Source organism: Octopus bimaculoides, chromosome 19 (assembly GCF_046866305.1).
Source record: "Octopus bimaculoides isolate indiv1 chromosome 19, ASM4686630v1, whole genome shotgun sequence".
In the NCBI taxonomy this organism is placed as follows: Eukaryota; Metazoa; Mollusca; class Cephalopoda; order Octopoda; family Octopodidae; genus Octopus; species Octopus bimaculoides.
In genome coordinates this window covers 42138409-42161963 of record NC_142946.1, presented here as the reverse complement: position 1 = coordinate 42161963, position 23555 = coordinate 42138409, and the positions used below count along the sequence as shown (strand labels likewise).

At 35.4% G+C, this 23555-nt stretch overlaps 1 protein-coding gene across 1 annotated transcript; it reads left to right on the top strand.

Moving 5' to 3' along the window:
• The first annotated feature begins 684 nt into the window (after positions 1-684).
• Positions 685-22859, top strand: LOC149131844 (filamin-C-like). The gene is made up of 10 exons (XM_089337522.1): positions 685-3565; positions 10343-10486; positions 12467-12592; positions 13559-13705; positions 14581-14688; positions 15765-15956; positions 16095-16376; positions 18265-18414; positions 19455-19622; positions 20360-22859. The coding sequence occupies exons 1-10, from the start codon at positions 2251-2253 to the stop codon at positions 20581-20583; spliced, it is 2856 nt and encodes a 951-aa protein (XP_089193648.1). The 5' UTR covers positions 685-2250; the 3' UTR covers positions 20584-22859.
• Positions 22860-23555: the final 696 nt, after the last annotated feature.

Below are 23555 nucleotides of genomic sequence, written 5' to 3'. Positions count from 1 at the left end.
TTTACTTTGTATTGTAGGAAAATATGTCCTTGGAAGAAAGAGAGAGAGGTCTTTACGTTGTATTGTAGGAAAATATGTTCTCGGAAGTCTTGTTTCAATGAAAATATGTTTAGGTTTGGTCCTTAAGAATGTTAGCATCAACATCATTCACCTATTTCAATGCAAGGCAGAATATCTTCTATAGAATTCTAATTCAGAACACACAAATACATTTATATCTGTGTGTTTTATATATTAGAGTTTTCTTTTTTCCTTTTTTTTTTTTCTTGAATTTATTTTATTATAATTTTATCAGTTATCATGGCAAGAAAGAAAAACAATTATTTAAAACAAAGCAAAATAAAACAAAGAACAGAATGAGAGCCACATTTACACATCACTCCTTCCTGTTTAAATATGTCTTTTTCAGGTTAGAAAAAAAAACGTAGCCATGCAAATATAATAAATAAAGAAAGAAATAACGGATTCAAATGGGTGGAAACCTGAATATATTTTTTTGTTGTTGTTGTTGGTATTTTTTTTTTTTTGCTAATATGGGTGGAGGGTGGGGTAGTAGTAATAGTTGTGTCCTTTAATATTTACGTTTACCCTGTGCCCACACAACTATGAACTCTGAATAAGAAATCTACTTTGGTCGCGATGCAACATTCCTGTTTGTTTGAAACAAGACTTTTCCCGTTTTTTTTTCTTTTTTTTCTTTTTTTACTATTTTACCTTTTGGGAATGAAGTGGAATGTGTGTGTGAGAGAGAGAGGAAGAGACAAATTTTTCTCCTTTTTTTAAGCCAATAAATGTATGTATATATATGTATGTATGTATGTATGAAAGAAAGAAACAGATTTTTTTCTTAAACCAAGAAATGTGTGTGTGTGTGTGTGTGTGTGAAAACGAAAGAGACAAAAGGTAGATAGAATGAGAGAGAAAAGAGAGAGAGAGAGTTAATTACAATACTGAACTCCACCTCGTTTAACTCACCAAACCACCTACAAATGTAAAAATCTTTTAGATTGACTTCTCTTCCTAATCTGGTCTAGTCTAGTCTGACTGGCCCGGTTCAGACCTCACCAATTTCTTTTCTTTGCAACTCAATAAAGAGTGGGTTGGCTGCTAGCTGGTTGGCTGGTCGGTCGGTTAGTATCTATGTCAATGAAATTCTTCTTAATAATATTTTAGCTAAATTTTCTACATGAAACAACAAAAAGAATATTCTCACAAAATTCAAAGAGAACAGCAACAATAAAAACGACCAAAAACAACCCACAAAAACACAACTGATCCAGTGAAGTGAATTATTTATTTATTTTCTCCTTCTCTTACCAAAATATTCATTCATTTCATTGCACGCTCATCTTCGTTAGCAGAGGCCAGAGGGGATCTACATTTGGTTTAATCAACAACAAACAAAATTCTGACTAAAATATTTTGGAAAAAAGAACTTTCATACCTTTGTCACACACACATTTTAAATCTCATTTTCTCTGGAAATTTCAAAGAAAACAGGAAAAAAAAATCTTAACAGATTCTTGGAGCTTTATCCTGTGTGGCACTGAACAGTTTGATATAGGCAAAGCAGGAATTGATTCCACTGGATAATAATAATATATTCAAACTTGACATCAACAATAGTTTTGACGATATTTCTTGGACACAAAGGTTACTTGGAAAGCTAACACAAAACATTTTCTTTGGATATTTACAACAAAATATATCTCTATATTTCCCTACCTCTATTTTTCTTTATTTATTGAATATTTATAATTGTTTAAGTAGCCTTGAGAGCTGTACATAAATTCTCACATGCGCACAAACACCCAAGTACACACACACAAACACACGTGGACGGCCACATGTCTTTGTGAACTCATGTTTGCAGCTAATGTTGATAACATTTCCTCCCATTTTTATACAGCAGACGGTATTCGTTTTATTTCTTGACAACTTAGAAGGGTCATGTTTGTATCGAACCAATTAAGATGGAGCCTCAGTTTATTATTTTAGTCCTAATTGTAAAAAATTTTAACAAACCTCTTGGAATTTATAAATTACGGGATATAACTATTAGGTGATATAAATACTCATCAGTATTTATAATACATTACTTATTAATTAATTAATTAATTAAATTAATGTCAGTTTATTTGAATAACTATAAATCAAAGAATATTTTTTAACCAAAAAGAAACAAAAATTTCAAAGCTAAAAAGAGATTTGTGCAGGAATTTTTAGTCTGTTGTATCCTTTGAAATAACAATGTTGGGACAATCAGACATCTTCTTCAGCATGGAAGGTGATTTTGAATCACAGAAACATTCAGAACAAAATATATTCAATTTTGATTTCTCCCAGAAATCAAATCCTTTCAAAAGTTCATCTCCCCCCTTGTCACCAGATAATGAACTGCCACATGCTGTCATTGGAAAATATGGAATACTCACAGATTCAGAGCATATACATGATAAATTATACAAAGAACTCACTGAATATCTGAAAAAGAGAAAACTTGAGTCAACTAGTTTCCACAATATTCCACACGAAATTGAAAAGGAAAATGATTCTCTAATGACTAGAAGACTTTCTAAGTCACTGGACAATATGGCTGATATTACAGCTATTCGGAAAATTCTGGAGAAAACAATGCAAAAACGGTTAAATCAGAATGCTGTTTCAAACCAAGATGAAGTTGATGCCTTAAGAACAATTGACAGCGTTTTGGAAGAAGAAGAAAAAAAGGATTTACTTATAATGTCGCCTATACGCTTGACAAACACTAAATCTATATCAAGAAACAATTCAACCAATGAGAGAATGAGTTCCACAAGTTCTTCATCAGATGAATCTGAGACATCTCCAAAATCAAAACAAGGATTGGTTATATCTCAGACTGCAAGATTGAATTCATTTCTCGAGGATGCTAAAACGGAGCAAATGAAGCATAAATTTTACCAAAATAAAAATTCAAAGTTCTTCCAGAAAGATTATCCAGAAAAATCAAAGGCATACACTAACAAATTAAAATCACAAATTCCTCACAGTAGTAGCAGTAGTAGCACCACCAGCAGCTCAACCCAAACATCGGATGAGTTTGATTCCGTGAGGAAAACAGAAAGGAGAAATGCAAATATGTTTCAAAAGTCCCCATCTTTTGAGGAACAAAGACAAAAGAAGTTAATTGCCAATAAAGAATTTTTTGTCAACAATAAATTCATTGCCAGGCACCAAAAGAATGATTTTCACGTTTCGAATGGTCAACAGGATTTTCAGAATTTTCGAAACAGATATTCGCAGAACACCAAGTTATTGCCATCGTCACATTCGGAAATTTATTTAAAACATAGTCACAAAAACAAGCACTATCAGCCAGCAAATTACATTATTGGACGGTCTAAATCTTTCACACATGAAGACCGAGTCCAGCATGTGCCTGTAGTGTGGCACAGTTCTTCTTCTAGCAGTCCTAAACCCTGGATGGCATCTGAAGAAAATCTTAGTGCAAGTGCTAATAATATTAAACTGATAGTAAAAAACTGCCATGTAGATAAAAGTAATCCAAGTAGAATATTCATGGGTAAGTGAATGGGATTGTCATTTTGTTACTTTTACTCTCCGGTCATTTTTAGAACTTCTAAGGGTTCTGAAGAAAGGCCTACCTTGCCTACCGAGGCAACACGTCCCTGGTATATATGCTCTATAACTTGGAGTGTGCTTCTCTTTCAGATTTATGATTTACTGACGATATATATATATATATATATATATATATATATATATATATATATAATATTATATTATGTTATATAGTTGAAAATAAATGTTTTTGTTTGCTTAAAGACAATGAGTATTGACTGAATAAAGATCTCAATTCAGAGGCAGACTGGCCAGGTTGCCAGCTTGCTCGATGGCAAGTGGGCCCCTGCGCCATTAGAATCCACGTATGGTGGCCCATGTTAGTGTCTAAGGGGCCCATCTCCTCAACTTTGAGAATTTTTTATTCACTCCTGGAAGAATGCATTATTTCAGCCTGGCTGTGTTATAAAAAATTAAATGGGTGGGTCCCCTAGTAGTTGTGGGTGGGCCCCTTGTAGTTGTGGATGGGACCCCTTAGTCTTCTGGCAACCACTATTTTTAGACCCAGTTCACCACTGCTAATATTTATTGTATTTAAAAAAATAAAATTATAAATTAGAGGGTTTTACTTTTTTAAGACGTCAAATTCTCTTCTCATTTCATAATTTAATGATGACAAAGTTGCTTTGCTAAATTCTTCATTCAATTTCCAAGATTAATTGAAACCAAAGCAGTCTATCTCAACAGAAATATGGTAGCAAAGGAGATATTTAGTCCAGTACCCCATTTGTTCAGACTTAGCAAAAAACAGCAAAAAAAAAATTGTTTAAGTTTTATTTTTCTGTCTATTTACCTAACTACTTCACCAGCTATCTACCTATGTACCTACTTACCTTTATATTGATCAATCTACCCACCTGTCTGTTTTGACTAAACCAGGTAAAAATATCTCGGCTAATGAAAAATTTGACAAGGGACTGACAAATATTTGGTTTAAATACCATTGCTGGGGATTCCCATCCACCCCTCTCTCCTCATTTATTCAGTTTCTAGAATTTTACCCGACAAGATTCAAATTATTCTGTCAAATGTAATACTTTTTCATTCAAATTGTGTTTAATTAATCATGAATTATTTTATAATTTCTAAATTTTGATGATGTGATCATCATCATCATTTAATGTCTGTTGTTCATGCTGGCATGGGTTGGACAGTTTGACTGGGCTGGCACACTAGAAAGCTGCACCAGACTCCAGTCTGATCGGGCATGGTTTTCTACAGCTGGATGCCCTTCCTAACACCAACCACTCTGAGAGTGTAATGGCATTGAAGGTTAGGTGTGATAGGTCGGATCTGGTTGGTTAAAACATAGAACAGGTTGTGCATTTGGGCCAGATATGGTTGATTTAAATGCTAAATGGTTAATTACAAACCAATTGAGGTTGCACTCTGATTACCACAATCAGATTGAGATAACAAGGGAGCCTCTATACCACCATTTTTAAACCATGGTCCCCAGGGGTGCATGTGGCCCTCAAGCATCCTTCTGTTGGCCCCTGATGGTCTTCTTCTCTCTATAAATATAAATTCTTCTTAATTGACTCATGTTCTACTTTCTCTGGTGTGGCCCCCTAAAAAATTCCTACTCAGTTGAGCAACTTGCTAGAAACAGCATCTAAATCTCTTTTGGATAATTTTCTCCATCTGACTGACCACAAAGAAACATTAGATAATGTTGTCCTAGACACACTACAACAGAAAAATTCATGGGATAGTCATAACTAGAATTCTTTTAGAATCCTGTCGCCTTTTACACTTCCACCTAACACTTCCATATGCCTCAGTCAAAGAAGGAGTGTCTGTGTGATCAGCCAGCCTTCTAGAAATAGCAGCTAGATCTTTCTAATCATGTATTACATCATCGTTATGTTACGTGCACTTTTGCATGTTTGCAATTGGCTCAAGATAACGAGTGGGTCTTGATACAGTTGATGAAGTTGCTAGAGATAGTAACCAAATTTATTTCAAATTACATTTTACCATCTTACAAAAAGAAAAAAAAAACAAGGACACTAACTCAATGAGTTGGTTGTCCAATTAATCAAACAGCAGGAAGCTTATCCCATCCAACAAAATTGATAGGAGAGCCCATTGTGTGTGTGTGTGTGTGTGTGTGTATAATATATATATATACATTTAGCAAAACTTCAGATGAATATGGTACTTAAGTTGAGGCACCAGTATTTAGTACAATATTATCCATACAATTTCAAAGTAAGGTGATTAAAATCAAAATAAGGAACAAGGATATCCAGAGGTAATGCAGTACAATCGTTTCATGCAACTCCATTTAATTGAACAATGCAATCATTACATCAATTTAAAATGCAGAGCAATCCTCAGCTGCTCAAAGACATAGAATTTAATTAAATTAGAACAGATGGACACATTAGTATAATTATACCTAAAATCTCCAAGAAGTTAAGGAGATAGACAAAGAACATGTCTCTATTTCAGCATAGAAGTTACATTTATATACATACATATATACAGTAATCACTCGCCATATCGCGGCTCACCTATTGTGCCCTCAGTACATCGCAGGTTGTTCTGGTTAATATATGTAAATTTATATCGTGGACTCTTCAATATATCGCAGGTTTTTGCGGTCGATAAGTATTTATATTTTTTTAGATTTAAAATTTTTCTGTGGTAAAATAACCATTTTTACACCTAAAAATTAATAAATAGTAATACAGTACAGTATTGCACTGTATAAAACATTAATTAAAATATATTAAAAGAAAATAACTAGTGTACTGTCGATGAGTAAAAACAAAGAGTTGCACATACTGTATGGAAAACAAAACTTGGGAGGTGAGTGTGTGGTGGTGTTTTGCATTTATAATCAAATAATATATACAAATTATGAAAATAATTTTAAAAAATATACAGTACAGTACTGTTTCTACTTCTCAGAATGTCCCCTATTGTAGGGGGTTTTGGCATGTAACACCAACAATAGTTGAGTGTATGTGTGTGTGTACGTATATATGTATTCATGTATGTATACATACATGCATGTGTGTGTTTATGTGTGTATGTATGTGTGTGTGTGTATAACTATATAATATGTATGTTAGGTGTGTGTATGTTTGTATATCCAAACAAAGCTGATGATTCATTCTGCTGTAACTCTGGGAGTTTCCCTTGTCTCTGCCGTCCTTTTGTCACCTGAAAACTTGATTCAAAACAGGTAACACTTCTACATTTATTATTAAATACTTTTCCCCTACTAGTATATCCCAACACACCCATATATATATATATATATATATATATATATATATATAACATTTATGTATCTAGGTTTAGAATATTTTCTTTTCATATTGCCGTTAGTTGATCAGACAATTGACAATTTGTGTCTGTGAAAACAGGATTGAACGTCATAATAAAAAGTTGTTTGTGTTTGGTCAATGTTACATCCATTTTCTTTCATGCTGGAATGATTTGGAACAGGTTTCTCCCTTATGCAGCATCTCGGTACTATTCACAACACCTCATTGTGTGATAAACACAGCAAAGAAAACCACCAATTTTTGTTATTGAGTACACCATGGTTTATTTATGTAGGTGTTCATGTGTGTATACATACAAACATACATACATGTGTGTGTTTATGAAAAGGCAACGTACAAAACTTTCGATCCTTGAGTTATTTTGTAATTTCTGCCAATTATAAATAAAACACACACAGACATGTTTGGAGTTGTATTAATCTTTTTGTTCAACCAAATTTAGGCACACACACACACACACACACACAGATATATAATATACACACACTCATAAAAATGTATAATGTGTATATGTATATATGTATGTATATGTGTGTGTGCATGTATGTAAATGTATACACATATATGTATATGTGTATGTGAGTGTATATGTAACATCTTTGAAACTTTAGAATATTTTCTTAGCATATTACTCGCATGTTGGACAAGCATTGCTATTTACATGTCTTAAAATGGCTAAAACTGCTGGATAGAATTAAATTAAGAATAAGGCAGATATATTGTGTGTTCTCTGGTATCCAAGTATTTTGCACTATGTTCTTCACATGGAACACAACAACTCTGCTAGACATGATGATGATGGTCTTTAACTGAAAAATATATGAGCAGGGTGTGTGTGTGTGTGTGAGAGAGAGAGAGTGAATGAGTGAGTCAATGTGAAAGAGAGTAGAGGACATGTAATGACTCAGAGAGATAGGCAGATAGATAGATAGGCAGATAGATAGGCAGATAGGCAGATAGATAGATAGGCAAGTAGATATCTTTTTATTATAGCCACACAGGGCTAAATACAGAAAATGGACAAATTACAATGTAGAGCTTTTCTTGGGGGGGGGGGGGTATAATTTCGATCAAAAGGGATCGCGGAAAAAAAAAGGTGGGGATTTCGATCAAAAGGGATCGCGGGAAGAAAAAAAACAAAAAAAAACGTGGGGGGGGGGGATCAATAGGGATCGTGTATCACAGTCAATGTAAAAAAACGGGGAACAGATTAGGTTTATCCGTGGAGAGAAAAGCCTACGGAAAAGACCACGGTCACCTCAGGGTTCTTTTTTTAAAGGTACATGAAAGTAAGTACCTTCTCACTTTTTGTCTCTTTTTGTTACAAGTCTATGCTTAACATGGTGTCATCTTTCATTCTTACCATTCTTGCCACATTTACCCATTTTTTATTAAAACTTTCATTCGACAACACTTTCCTCTCTATCCTCATCCTCCTTTTCAAGTGGTACTTGAAAAAGTTGACGAGGGACTGACCAGAGAGGAAAGTGTTTGTTTGTAGACCTTTCAAACACGTCCACCACACGCATTCTTTTGCCATAGCTATCAGTGTTACAAAAACCGTTTTTCCTTCCCGTTTAAAGGAAGGTGGCGGAACAATATTCACGATAGACTCGGCTGATAAGTGGGCTCGTCCCACACACAACAACAGCCGTTCGACGAAGGTCCACAGCTCTGAAATATCTGGACACTGCACGAGTGCATGCAGAACGGTTTCGTTGCTCTGACCGCCTCTCGGGCAGGTCGGTCCGGTGGTTTTCGAACCGTGTCTGTAGATCTTCTCTCGAACTGGTAGTCCGTCCCGATAGCATTGCCAAGCCAGGGATCTAGGCAGATAGATAGATAGATAGGCAGGTAGATAGATAGATAGGCAGGTAGGCAAATAAATAGACAGATAGGCAGGTAGATAGATAGATAGATAAGTAGATAAGTAGATAGACAGATAAATAGATAGATATCTGACTGAAGAAATATGAGAATGTATTGAAGCTATTGTATTGGTAAAAGACATTATCAGTTGTTTAGTAAAAATATTGACTTTTGTCTCTATGACATGTTGAATACTTGAAATACAATTCCATCTAAATGTGTTGAGTGTTTCTTTTTCATTTATTTTTTTTTTTTAGCTATCTGAAAAATAAATACACAAACACGTACACACACACACACATTAATGCTTGTTTCTTTGTCAAGTTGTAATAGAACCAATTTAACATTAAACCGATGAAATAAATACTTTTTGTAGAGTTCATATTAACTATACTTTTGCAAGAAGAGAGGTGACAGTAGCTTCGAAGTTTCGGTTAGCTCGCCTCCATCAGAGACTAGCAGGACAAAATTTTGAAATTGCAATCACTCTCACTTCTCTTATTGTAAAAGTACTATATATATATATATATGTATATGTATGTGTATGTGTGTGTGTGTGTGTGTGTGTGTGTGTGTCGCAGGCATGGCTGTGTGGTAAGAAGCTTACTTCCCACCCACATGGTTCCAGGTTCAGTCCCACTGCGTGGCACCTTGGGCAAGTGTCTTCTACTATAGCTTCCGGCTGACCAAAGCCTTGTGAGTGGATTTGGTAGACAGAAACTGAAAGGCAGCAAGCTTGCAGAAACGTTAGCACGCTGGACGAAATGCTTAGCGGTATTTCGTCTGCCGTTACGTTCTGAGTTCAAATTCCACCGAGGTAGACTTTGCCTTTCACCCTTTCATACATTCTTTTATTTTTTTATATGTTTCAGCCCTGAGGCTGTGGCCATGCTAGGGCACCACCAGTCAACATATTTTTATTAATTTTGATCAGCCTTTGAATCATTTTTGTAACTTTCTACCTATTTAAGATAATGCAAAAATATTTAAGTTTTCAGTCCAATTTATCCTGTCTGTTCCACCAAACCCATATATCTATCTGTCTGACTATCTACCTCTCTATCTATCTATCTATCTGTCTATCTATCTCTCTATTTGTTTGTCTGTCTGATTGTCTATCTGTCTATTTATCTATCTCGCTGTCCATCTGTCTATTTATTTATCTATCTATCTATCTGTCTGTCTGTCTATCTGTCGATTTATCTGTCTATCTCTCTAATTGTCTATCTCTCTAACTGTCTATCTATCTATCTATCTGTCTATTTATCTCTCTATTTCTCTATCTATCTGTCTATCTATCTCTCTATTTGTTTGTCTGTCTGATTGTCTATCTGTCTATTTATCTATTTCGCTGTCCATCTGTCTATTTATTTATCTATCTATCTATCTGTCTGTCTATCTGTCGATTTATCTGTCTATCTCTCTAATTGTCTATCTCTCTAACTGTCTATCTATCTATCTATCTATCACATCTGTATGCATGTGTGTATGTGTGTTAATACATTCAATTATTGTTGTTATTCTCATTGCTGCCCTTTCTTTTGTAGGAACACCGATTATACAAAAAGTAGGAGATGGTGCCCTGCCAACAGCTCGTGGTGACGGACTTCATAAAGGGGAAGTAAATAAGCCAGCCACTTTCGTTGTTGATTCTTCAGGCTTGAGAGGAGATTTATTTGTACAAGTTGATGGTGAGAATTGAATTAATGTTGATCTTCAAGTTTCTGGACGCAATTACCTTTGTGTGTGTGTGTGTGTGTGTGGACAGGTATGTGGTCATAACATAGTTTGGGACATGTTTGTGTTAGTGTGTGTGTGTGTGTGTGCATGCATACTTAACATAATTTATAAACATCTGTGTGTGTGTGTTTATGTGTACACGTATATCTAACATAGTTTATAAACATGTGTTCGAGTATTAGTGTGTGTGTGTGTATATATATATATATATATATATATATGTATGTATATATATGTATATATGTATGTTTAACATAGTTTATAAACAGCTGTGTTATGTGCTAACATGTCTGTGTGTGTACTTTACATAGTTTCAAAACAATTGTCTGTGTGTGTGTGTGTGTGTGTGTGTGCTTAACATAATTTATAAATATCTGTTAACATGTGTATATATGTAACTGTTTACTTAACATACTTGATAGTCATTTGTGTGTCTGTTTGCATTTCTTTTATCAAAAGGATTTCTTTGAATAAAATATTTTTCTTTTCTAGTAAACAAATGACTAAATGGCTAAGACACTAAACAATCAGTTTAGTGATGGTGATTCATACGTCCAGTCACTGGTACTATATACTGTATCCGTGACCGAGACAATTACCTCAGAAATGGCCCGGTCCTTGTCCACCAAAAACGTATACATAGATACCAACACATGACCCAGTTTATCACTCGTTGCATCAAGACAAGCATCCTATTCTAACACTTTAGCATTTAAACCAACCGAACCCAAAATATTCTGCCTGTTTTTCTGTTCAAACTGGCCAGATCCAACCTCTCACACCTACCTCACAATGTCATTCTAAAAATAAACAATCACATCATTGAAATCTCAAAGATAATGCAGGATTAATTCAAATTAATGTGGATAAATAAGCATTACATTTGGCAGAGGAATCTGAATATCAAAGGTTTTAAATACTGAATCAGTTTCTTCTAACCCATGCCAGTTAGGAAAAACAGACATAAACACAACATTATTATTCCCTCGCAACATCGTGGTTCACCTATTGCGGTTTATCATTTAAGCTTACATCGATTCCTCTGTAGTGTTGTTTTGCATTTATGATAAAATAAATATATACAAATTATAATGATAATAATAAAAAATGCAGTACTGTTTCTACTTCGTGGATTTTCACTTATTGCAGGGGGCTTTGAAACATAACACCCACAATAGTCAAGGGATTACTGTATATTTCATTTCTCAGAGTTCTCTAATTCACTGGCCCCTGTTAATTCTGTGAGAGCAGACAGCAACCTGTTGCCAAAGGTCTCACAGGGTCTTTTTTCCACAAATTATAAGTCTTGGTACTTAGGTGTTAAGTTTCATATAAGATATCCAACACCCAAGTACCAATCTCAAGATCCTAGCTGTCCCCAATAAAGCAGTTTTGTGGGGTGCATGATCTACCCTCATGTCAATTCCAATTTCACTGATGAATTTCTTGAACTGGGTCGTTAGTGCTCTAAAAACCTTGCCTAACAGTATTTATCTTGCCTCATTTTGTTGTGAGTTCAAATTTAACTGGATCCACCACTACTTAACCGGTGTTGATTGGTGTACATCTCCATAACATAGCAGTTAAACAAAAACAACTGATAGAATAAGGACCAGACTTCAAAAATTTTTTTTTTAAATGTAGAGGAGTTGATTTGTTCAACTGAAACCCTTCGAAGTGGTGTCCCAGCATGGCCACAAGCCAATAATTGAAACCTATAAAAAAATATAAGAAATAAAATGCATGACACACACAAAGCAAGAAGGTAAATATTTAAGTCCCGTCTCCTCCAACAATTTATCTTTCAACCTAAAATTATCTTTGATTTTCTTTTTGTTTTTGTGTTGTTTTTTTTTTTTGTAAAAAATACCTTTTATTTTTCCAACTTTCTTTTAAAATGTATTTCGTGTTATTTTTCATTTCTTTCCAAGGACCGAATTCTATTGCCAAATGTAACATTCACCATGAGAGCAATGGTACCTACACGGTAACTTATGTTCCAGTTGAAACTGGATTTTATGATATCCTTGTCAAGTGGAACGATCGAGAAATACAAGGTAAATCTATGTCTTTCGCAGCCGCATCTAACCCCCATCTTTGCAACAACAGTTACCATTAATTTTGCTTCCTATTTTGGGGGTGGGGAGTAGTTTTTTTATATTATCACACACTCTCTCTCTCTCTCTCTCTCTCTCTCTCTCTCTCTCTCTCTCTCTCTCTCTCTCTCTCTCTCCCTCTGTATGAATGGATGTGTGTTTATGTATGTACGTACATATGTATGTATGTGTGTGTGTATACATGCATCATGTGACCAACCAGATTATCAGACATTGTACATCACTGGTCACAATGCGCTTTGCATTATTTTAGCTTTCAAATGATGCCACCCCACTGGCAGGTCAAGATGCTCCCTGATCAGAAAGCTGATCTGTTGCAGGGAGTCCCATTTACAGCTGAACTGACTGGAGCAACATGAAATGAAGTGTTTTGCTCGAGAACACAATCCATTGCTTGGTCCAGGAATTGAACACACCATCTAGCGATTATATGAGTGGAACACCCTAACCACTAGGCCGTGTGTGTGTGAGAGAGAGAGAGAGAACAAATGTGTGTGTCTACACACACAGTAAATTAAATATTAATACCTAACTTCAAAAATTCAGGACTAATTCTCTGTATTTTAATTCTAGAACTTTCAAGAAAATCTTGACTAATAAAAATATGTTTGTTATTAATATCAGCAATAGTAATGGGTTAAAACTGACCAAATGAATATAATGTTGGACCACCAGTCCATGTATTGTGAGTTCAGTTCCACTCATGAACTGCTGGACACGTACCTAAATCAGAAACCATTATTATTATTATCATCATCATCATTACTATTACTAATCCCAGTGTCACCCTGATTCCAAAAGGGTTATAATATGTCTATATAGAGCAAATGTAGATTGAGGAAATAGGGGTCCCAGACGGACAGACAGAATTTTGCTTTTATTAATATAGATGTGTTTTCTTTACAGGAAGTCCTTTCCACCCCTATATTGTTGATCCTCGTAAAGTCAATGTAACTGGAGGTTGGCAGCGTTTCATGGATCCCAATGACCGTGTCCATCTCGTTGTTAACGAGGAAAAGAGAATTCCTTTTGATGTTTCTGAAGCAGGGCCAGGTATTTCAATTAAACCATTTGTACATAACAACCATCACCAACACTGCCGCCACCATCATCCCCACCACCACCCTACTTCATCGCACATTCTATACAGGCATTATAATTGTGTATATGAGTGTCTTATATATGTATGCATATCTCTGTGTGTATATGTATATAGTGGGTGTGTGTGTTTGTATGTGTGTGTGTGTGTGTATATGAGTGGGTATGTGTCTGTGTGTAGTGAATGTGTATGCATAGATGCATGTTTGTGTGTATGTGTGTGTGTGTATATATATATATATATATATATATAGATAGGTGCTGCGTCATTAGAATTTTGCTTCCCAAGCAAATTTCTAAGTTCAGTCCGTGTTTGGCAGACTGAAATGAAATACATCCTTGTATGCATATGCATATGCATATGCATATATATATATATATATATATATATATATATATATATATATATGAGTATTCGTGCGTGTGTGTGTGTACGTAAATGTTGAACGATGAAATGAGTGCTCAACACCGCATTGGTGGGTAGAATCTCTTTATTTGTGAATTAAGGCTACCATTGGTTTCATGCTAAGAAAAATAGGAAAATATCTTAATTTTTTTCAAGCCAATCAAATGGAGGACACACACTGCTTCTCTTTCTCCTTCACTCTATCTTTTGTTTCACTACTATAAGACTTCACTCAGTAGCTACACTCTACCTCTACTTAAACACATCCACTACACTTTAATCCCTGTTTCTCACCTTCCTTACAGTACAACATTTTATATTTATTTCTTAAGTGGTGACCACATAATCTAAATGGTCAGCATTATAAACAGAACCACTCCAACAGGTTTGACTCTATTTCAGATTTACTGTATGTATATTTTAGGTAAACTGACAGCAGAGGTAAAGGGCCCACACAACTCTAAGGTACCTATTCAAATAGACACAAGCAGTGATGGTAAAAACACCCTGGTCTTCACCCCAAAGGCTGAAGGTAAGACTTACACATTCTTACATATTTATTTCCTGGTTTCTTTAGAAAGTCTGACTGACCAAGTTGATACAAGTACTGATGACTAGGGGTACTTGTCGATGGAAGTATTAATGAAGGGAGGTTCTGGTCAATAGAGGTATCGGTCATTCAGCATTGGTAGTTTGTATTCTGTGTGGTCAAGTTAATAATGGAGTGTTGGATAATCAGCCAAGGTATTGGTGGTTTATATAATTTGGCCAAATAGAGAGTAGATGCTTGAGATTGCAATCATAGAACTATATGTGTGTGTATATATATATATATATATATATATATATATGTATATATATAATAATATTAGGGACGAAATCCAAAATTACAGGTAAAAACTCAATTAAAATCAATTTATAAAAAATTAAAATTAAATTGAGCTTTATAGATAAAATATATATAAAATATATAGTTTTAGGGAAAATAACCAAGTTAAGATAAGTTCTTGAAACTTGGTTATTTTCCCTAAAACTATATATATATATATAAATATATATATATATATATATATATATATGCAAGTTACTTGGTGACTGTGCTGGTGCCATGTAAAAAGCATCCAGTCCACTTTGTAAAGTGGTTGGCATGTGGAAGTATTAATGAAGGGAAGTACTGGTCAATAGAGGTATCAGTCATTCAGCATTGGTAGTTTGTATTCTGTGTAAAAGCACTGGTGATGGTGCCATGTAGAAAGCACCCAGTACAATTTGTAAAGCAGTTGGTGTTAGGAAGACTATTCAGCTGTAGAAACCCTGCCAAAACAGACAATAGAACTTCATGCAGTTCCTGTCAAAACCATCCAACCCATGCCAGCTCTGAAAAGAGATGTTAAATGATGATGACCTAAGCATTAGATCATGGAATCCTGTGTGAATCACAGTCATCGACAGAGAAACATTGAGAGTGGAAGCCTTATGTGTAACCTGACATGAAGTGGAAGGAAGAATTTTTATAAATTAATATAATTCACATATTTTTGTTGTTGCTGTTGTTTATCATAATGAACTGTATTTGTTTTTTTTTTTGTCTTTCTTTCCAATCAATAGGTGATCATCATATCAACGTTTATTGGTCTGACCATCCATTGGTTGGTGCACCATTCCTTGGTTATGCTGTACCAAAACAGGTTGCCCAAGTACCTGACGCATCGAAGATTGTGCTTGCTGGTAAAGGCCTCAAAGAAGCAGTAGTCCGGGAAGAAGCAGAATTTCGTATTGATGGCTCCAAAGCAGGCCCAGGTACCAATATTATTATTATTAGTAACTCGTACACTACCACAAACATTTCTGTATGCACACATATATATATACACACACACACATACACGCATACATATATTCACGTATAATACTTCATTTTTTCCAATTTTTCTTTAGGTAAACCCGTGGTTAACCTTACAGGAGTACGCACAGACATTGATGTTGACGTTATACCCCTGGGAAACAATTGCTACCGTTGCAAATACATGCCCATAATTCCTGGCGCTTACCTTTTGAATATCACTTGGAATGACAGGCAGCTGAAGGGTTCTCCCTATAAGGTCACTATCATAGCAGCACCACAACCTCAAAAAGTAATGGTCACAGGAGAAGGTCTTAAAGGAGGAATAATGGGAAAAGACCTACAGTTGAACATCGACACACGAAAAGCTGGACTGGGTACGTAATTCAGAAAGTCTGTGTGTACACAGACACATTCAGTCATTAATGTTTGAGTTTTGTTTGTATATCTCTTTGTCTCTTGTCTTCTGGCGATAGGAAAAGACAATTGTCATGCTGACGATACTTGCTCAAGCAGAAACACATGTCCACCACTGTCCTCTTTCTTAAATGACGTCCATTTCAGAAAATTCTTGATTCTTGAGATTATCTCCCCTTCTCAAGTGGAGCTGGTCACAATTGCCATCTTGTAATTATGTTACATCATCCAGAGGCAGAGGTTTTGTTAATAAACCACACATATACATATTGGCTTGGTAGAGCAAACAGGGTAAACAGAACTCAAATAAATAAATATATTCTATTAAGTTTATTAATATTTAGCAGAAATAACAGAGTGACAGAAGGTTCAAGAGTTTCATGCGGTGCCAACACATGAAACATGCACACACACACATATATATACACGACGGGCTTCTTTCAGTTTCCGCCTATCAAATCCACTCACAAGGCTTTGGTCAGCCTGAGGATATAGTAGAAGACACTTGTCCAAGGTACCATGCAGTGGGACTGAACCCGGAACCATGTGGTTGGTAAGCAAGCTACTTACCACACAGCCACTCCTGTGCCTATACTCATATTTTGAGACCTATTTTTCCTGTTTGCATCAACATACCTGTATATTCTATTAATATTGACAGAAGCTATAAAATGATTCAAGGGCCAAAAATTTCTTGCAAGGCCCTTTACATACACACACACACTAATCAAGACTAAGGATCAATGACTTATTTTTCTATCAGCCTACATATATATTATTGTGGTGTTATGGGCTGTGATGAGCTGTGTGTTGTGGTGGAGAGGGGTGAGGCAAACAGAGGTGAAGCCAGACCAGAAGGGCCAGACCGGAAGGGTCAGATCGGAAGTCGGCGACACGCGGTCGAAGGCTAGCACGTGGAGTCCGTCAGAAAACAGCGACGTTACGAGAAAAACGTGTTCTGATCAGGAGCAATCGTGTACTCCGCTGCGGTCGGCAAGGTAAGGTCCAACGTTTCATTCTGTCCTTTTGCTTCTTGTTGTCTTCTTCCTCCATCTCACCACAAGCTATTTCGGCCCATAAGAAAAAAAAAAAAAATTATGAGTGTAGTCCGGATTTCTAGTGATATAATTAAACCGTTTTGCGGCGACACGGACGTGGTCGCATGGCTAAAGAAGATGAAGCTGGTCGCGAAGCTCCAAGGGATATGCGACTTGGCAAGTTTTCTACCGCTCTACTTGGATGGTCCGGCGTTGGCGCTATTTTTAGAGATGGAAGAGAGGGACCAAGTTAGCGCGGAGAAAATAGAAATCCGCCTGATGGAGGCCTTCGCAGAAGGAATGTTTGAGGCATACGCTCGCCTGGGGAGAGCGAAGTGGACCGGCGAACAGGTTGACGTGTTTGCCAACGAACTTAGGAGGTTGGCTAGACTGGTGGGGTACGAGGGAGAATCGCTGGACCAAACGGTAAAGTTGGCGTTTGTGACTGGGTTTCCTGACCACCTGTCGGTCGAATTGCTGAAACTGCCGGAAACATGCCCCCATATCTCTCTACAACCACTACCCCAATTCCATCACTAGCAATGCTGATGTAAGCAAAACAAAACCAAATTGTCGCACAAAAGCCAACAACAGCTCAATGGCCCACAAATACATGAAATTAGAAAATTTTTATTAAAAAAATTCTAAGGTCTCAAGATAAAAACTTCCCATGGCCCAACAAATGTGGGCAGTAGCTCATCTGTTGGCCTACACATTACCTCTAAAGTTAAAACTATGTAAAATAAATAACATTCACTTTACAGTACACACGTATGATGGAATGATGACCATATTAATCTTTCATATACAGGCGAATTGACGGCTGACTGCGTTGGCCCAAACGTTGTAGCATATTGCGAGCTTGTTGACAACCATGATGGAATCTACAAGCTAACAGTACGACCACAGGAAGCAGGTAGACATGTTTTACGGATCAGGTATGGAGGTGATCATATATTAGGTAAGCAGATATTCTATGCATTCTTGTATCATCATTATCATCACAACAGTAACCAAGAGATGTGTTTAGAGCCCAGTCAATGTTTCTCTTCTCCTTCTCAAACTGGTGTTTATATCTTTATATATGGCTGAGTGCTTTCTCTCTCTCTCTCAAGTGTAACTGCCCGAAATGGTTGTGACGTCTGGTGCTTGACTGAGGAAAGAAAGCCACGATTGACCAGTCTTTTTGTGCCTGTCCTTCTGATTGTTGTTTCTCTTGTCTGCCTTTGTATTGTCTATCATCCAAATGTTTTTGTTCTATATATATATATATAAATATATATTTATATGTATATTTATATATATACATGTAAAATGTATATATATATATAAGTATATATTTATATATATATATATATATATATTGTAAAATGTATATTTATATATATACATGTAAAATGTATATATATGTATATTTATATATATACATGTAAAATGTATATACATATATATATATATATATACATGTAAAATGTATATGTATATATACATACATGTAAAGTATATATACACGTATATATATATATATACACACATATAAATCTATATATACATGTATATATATGCACGTATATATATACATGTGTATATAAATATATATTTACATACATGTATATATATTTACATACATGTATATATATATACATACATGTATATATATATACATGTATATAGATATGCATGTATACATATATATTTACATGCATGTATACATATATATTTACATACATGTATATATATATATACATGTATATATATATACATGTATATATATATACATGTATATATATATATACATGTATATAGATATGCATGTATATAGATATGCATGTATACATATATATTTACATGTATATATATATTTATATATACATGTATACATATATATATTTACATGTATATATATATTTATATATACATGTACGCGTCTATTTGCAAGTACACACACACACACACTGAAATAAATAGACAAACAAACAAGCGTCTTTTTATTTATTTCAGGTAGTCCATATGTTTTGAAAATTGGTTCTCTTCCTGATGCTAGCAAAGTTCGTGTCAGTGGGCCTGGCGTTGAACATGGTATCTTAGCAACATATCAAAGCAAGTTCTTGGTGGAGACACGTGGGGCCGGAGCTGGACAGTTAAGTGTACGCATCAAAGGACCAAAAGGTAAGACTTGTTTGGCATTTGAGAATCGAGTTTTCAAAGTGGGAACCAAACAGATTCTTCGTGTCAGTAAACTGACAGAACTACAATTAGACTATTTCGAGTTACAAACCTTTTCAAGATCTTCTTTGACTGTCATCCTTCGGGGTCAATAAAATAAGTAATGGGCTTAATACCTATTTTCAAGTACACCGACTCATATTTTTCAGTATACCATCACAGCTTTATTGACTCGTGCACAGACTCATATTTTCAAGTATACCATCACACTATTATTGACTCATGCACTAACTCATATATTTTCTCCTACAAAACCACTTTAAAATATCTTTCGATGATGAAACACTAAATCTTTTTTTGTTTTTTTCCAAAAAATATACAGTAATTCCCCACCATATCGCAGTTAATTATTTCATTGATTCCTCCATGGTGTTGTTTTGCAATTATAATAAAAATACATACAAATTATAAAAATAATAATTTTAAAAATCTGCAGTACAGTACCATTTCTTTCTGCTTTGTGGATTTTCACCTATCGTTGGAGTTGGATTTGAATGTAACACCTGTGATAGTCAAGAGATTATTGTACTCATAAAATAAGCAAACATCTTATGCAAATGTGTCTCTTGTATACTAGCACGTAGACTGTATAACATCAGTTTCACATTGTTACCTGTAACAAGATTTCATAATTTAAATAACCGAATCAAGTTCTTGTTTTCTCTTATCTGCCACTTCAGGTGCTTTCCAAGTAGAGATGTATCGAGACAACCAGAAAGACCGCAATATCATATGTTGTTACAACCCTTATGAGACAGGCCTTTATATTATCCAAATTAAATGGTCTGGAGTAGATGTACCAGGCAGTCCATTCCAGGTTCATATTGTAGACACCCAACAGGAATATGAGACAACCATGCAAAGTACAGCAGCCTATCAACAGAATGGTTATGGGTTCCCATAGTCACCTTCACCGAGACATTCTTTCAATCAATGGAGGGATTAATATTTAACAACTTTCAAGTATATTATGTATATATTATGTGATATATATTTATCGCATAAGAATATCAATACTCAATACTAATACAATTTATAAATAGTAAAAAAAAATCAACTAACAAAAAATTTAATATAATTCCCCCCCCTCCCGTATTTTATCTACGAAACTAATTATTATAATTTCGGCATAAAACCAGTAGTTCTGGGGATAAGGGTGTCAGTTAATTAACCTCCAGTACGTGACAGGTATTTATTCTATTGACCCTGAAATAATGGAAGGCAAAGTCAAAATTGCTGGAATGAGCCAGAACAAACAGCACAAAGCCTTTTTTCTTTTTTACTCTGTGCTGCAGTATTTCTTGCAACTAATGCTCTGAGTTCAAATTCCAACAAAGTCAACTTCATTTGTCATCCTTTCAGGGTCGATAAAATATAGATCAATCAAGTAGTAGGGTGATGTAATCAACTGGCCCTCCACCCACCGTCTCCTCAAAATTGCTGGCCTTGTGCCAAAATATGACAACAATTTTTATTATAAATAAAAGAAATCATTATCGTTAGGGTGGAAGAGGGTAGAATGAGTAGAAAACTGATGAGTTTTCCCACAGGCCCCAGGATATTGAAAGGTCTGTCACCTTAACATGTTCACGCACCATCAGTACTACTTTTGCAGACCACCAGGGGTCCACGGACCACAGGTTGGGAACCACTGGTCTAGATAATTTGGTGGTTTGCTGAAATTCATTTGTCTGAGGTAGAAGCAAGGATGATCAATAATAATAATAATAATAAACAAATGTGTACTGGGGTTTTATACATCAGTTATATAAACCTAAACCCAGAAAATCTGTAGCCAGGTACCTATGCAAGAAATTATTATTAGGCAATGAGCATACCAGGCAAAATGCATAGTGATATTTCATCTGTTGCTATATTCTGAGTTCAAATTCCACTGAGGTCGACTTTGCCTTTCATCCTTTCGGTCTCGAATTAAGTAGCAGTCAAGTATGGAGGCCAATGTGATCGATTGTCCCCCTCCAAAAAATCCAGGCCTTGTGCCTATATTAGAGAGGATTATTATTATTACCATCAATGTTATTTGTTAATGAAGTTAGTTGAGGCAACGGAGTGCCAAACTTGTTGAATGCAGTGCAGTACTTAGCTCGTATCAACTGCCATGTTCAAATCTCATTAACTTTTCATTCTACAAGGGTCAATAAAACAAAGAAAAATGAATGATCTATTGATTCAATGCAATCAAAAATCACTCCATTCCCCCCACCACTGTCCTACTGTCCACTTTTAAATTCTCCATCCCATGTTCAAATCCCACTGATGTTATCTTTTAGCTTTCAATTACCAGTCAAGTACTGTGGGGGATAGGGTCAACTTAACCCTACCTCTTCTTAAGTAATTTGTGACCTTATTCTATTTACGAAAGTACATGATCTGTATATTTTACCATTTTTTTTTTTTTTTTTTAATACATTTGAATATAAGACTGCTGCCCTCCACAACTTCACATAAATGTGGCATGGAGAGAAATCCCCATAGATAACCAATTATAAGAGTGCCAGACTAAAAACTTACATGGGATTTAGTTTAACATTCCATGTTCAACATCCCTGGGATGTTGGCTCACCAAATGACTGGGATTTCTTTTTTTTAATGCAGGGAGTATACTGGAAAATACAGTGTGTGTGTGTGTATATATAAAAATATACATTACCCTCCGAGTCTGCCCTGGTCAAACAGACCTATATGTATGGTTAAACAGATTCCACCCATGGCCATCTCATCTTCTTGTCTGTTTTTTTATAGTAAGGTGTAATATGAGAAAGATTGGGCTGTTATTTCTAGAAAACAGTGGCTCCCTCATTGGGTTGGCTCATCATTATTGAGGGAATCTTGAACAGCAAGGTGCAATACGAGGGAGATTTGGCTGCTACTTCTAGAACATGCAGGCTCTCTCATTGGGTTGGCGTACCATTTATTGGGGAGGGAGAGTATTATAAAAGCTACAAATCATTTTGGCTAAATCCCAGCATTCCTTTAGTTTCTGGCTCTCTAATCCCACTAATAATAATCAATTAAACATACCCTTCAACAATTGGAAATCATTAATTTTCCTTCAACAATAATTATAATTTTGATAAATTTATAAATTAAAACTTATGATGTATTTTATATGAAATACATATTGTTGAAATAAAAAACAAAAACACAATTAAAATGTAATATTTGTTATTTTTTTTTTGTCTTGCAAGTACTCGGTGACCCTGTCAGTGCAGGTGCCACTTAAAAGCACGCAGGCCACACTGTAAAGTAGTTGGTGTTTGGAAGGGCATCCAGCTGTAAAAACCTTTCCAAAACTGACCTCGTCTGTGTGTATGCCACATAAAAAGCACTAAGTCCACTCTGCTGAGTGGCTGATGTTAGGCAGGGCATCCTACTGAAACAGACGCAGAAGTCTGGTGCTTCTGCCTGCTCGGCTCTTGTGAAACTGTCCCATTCATGTGCATGGAAAATGAATGTTAAATGATGATGATGTGAGGAGCTTCTTTCATTTCCCTGTCTGGGCGATAGAAGACACCTACCTAATGAGTCAAGCTGTGAAACTGAACTTGAAGTCATGTGGTTGGAAAGCAAATTTCTAAAGCACACAGCCATGTAAAATAAATTCTTCCTGAAGAGGATTTTGATATATCATTTAAAAATGTGTTTCACTGTGTAAGAAAATGATTTTAAAAAAAAAAAGTTTGTATCTCTGTGTGGTGAGAACACTGAATATTAAAACCTCAATTTTTCAAAGAATCATTAGTATTAAATTTTAAAGCATCAACACAATTTACACAAATGGGTAATTGATAAGCTGTAACGTAATTAATGATCTTGTAACAAGAAATACGATATTTTCCGAAACATTGGAAACTT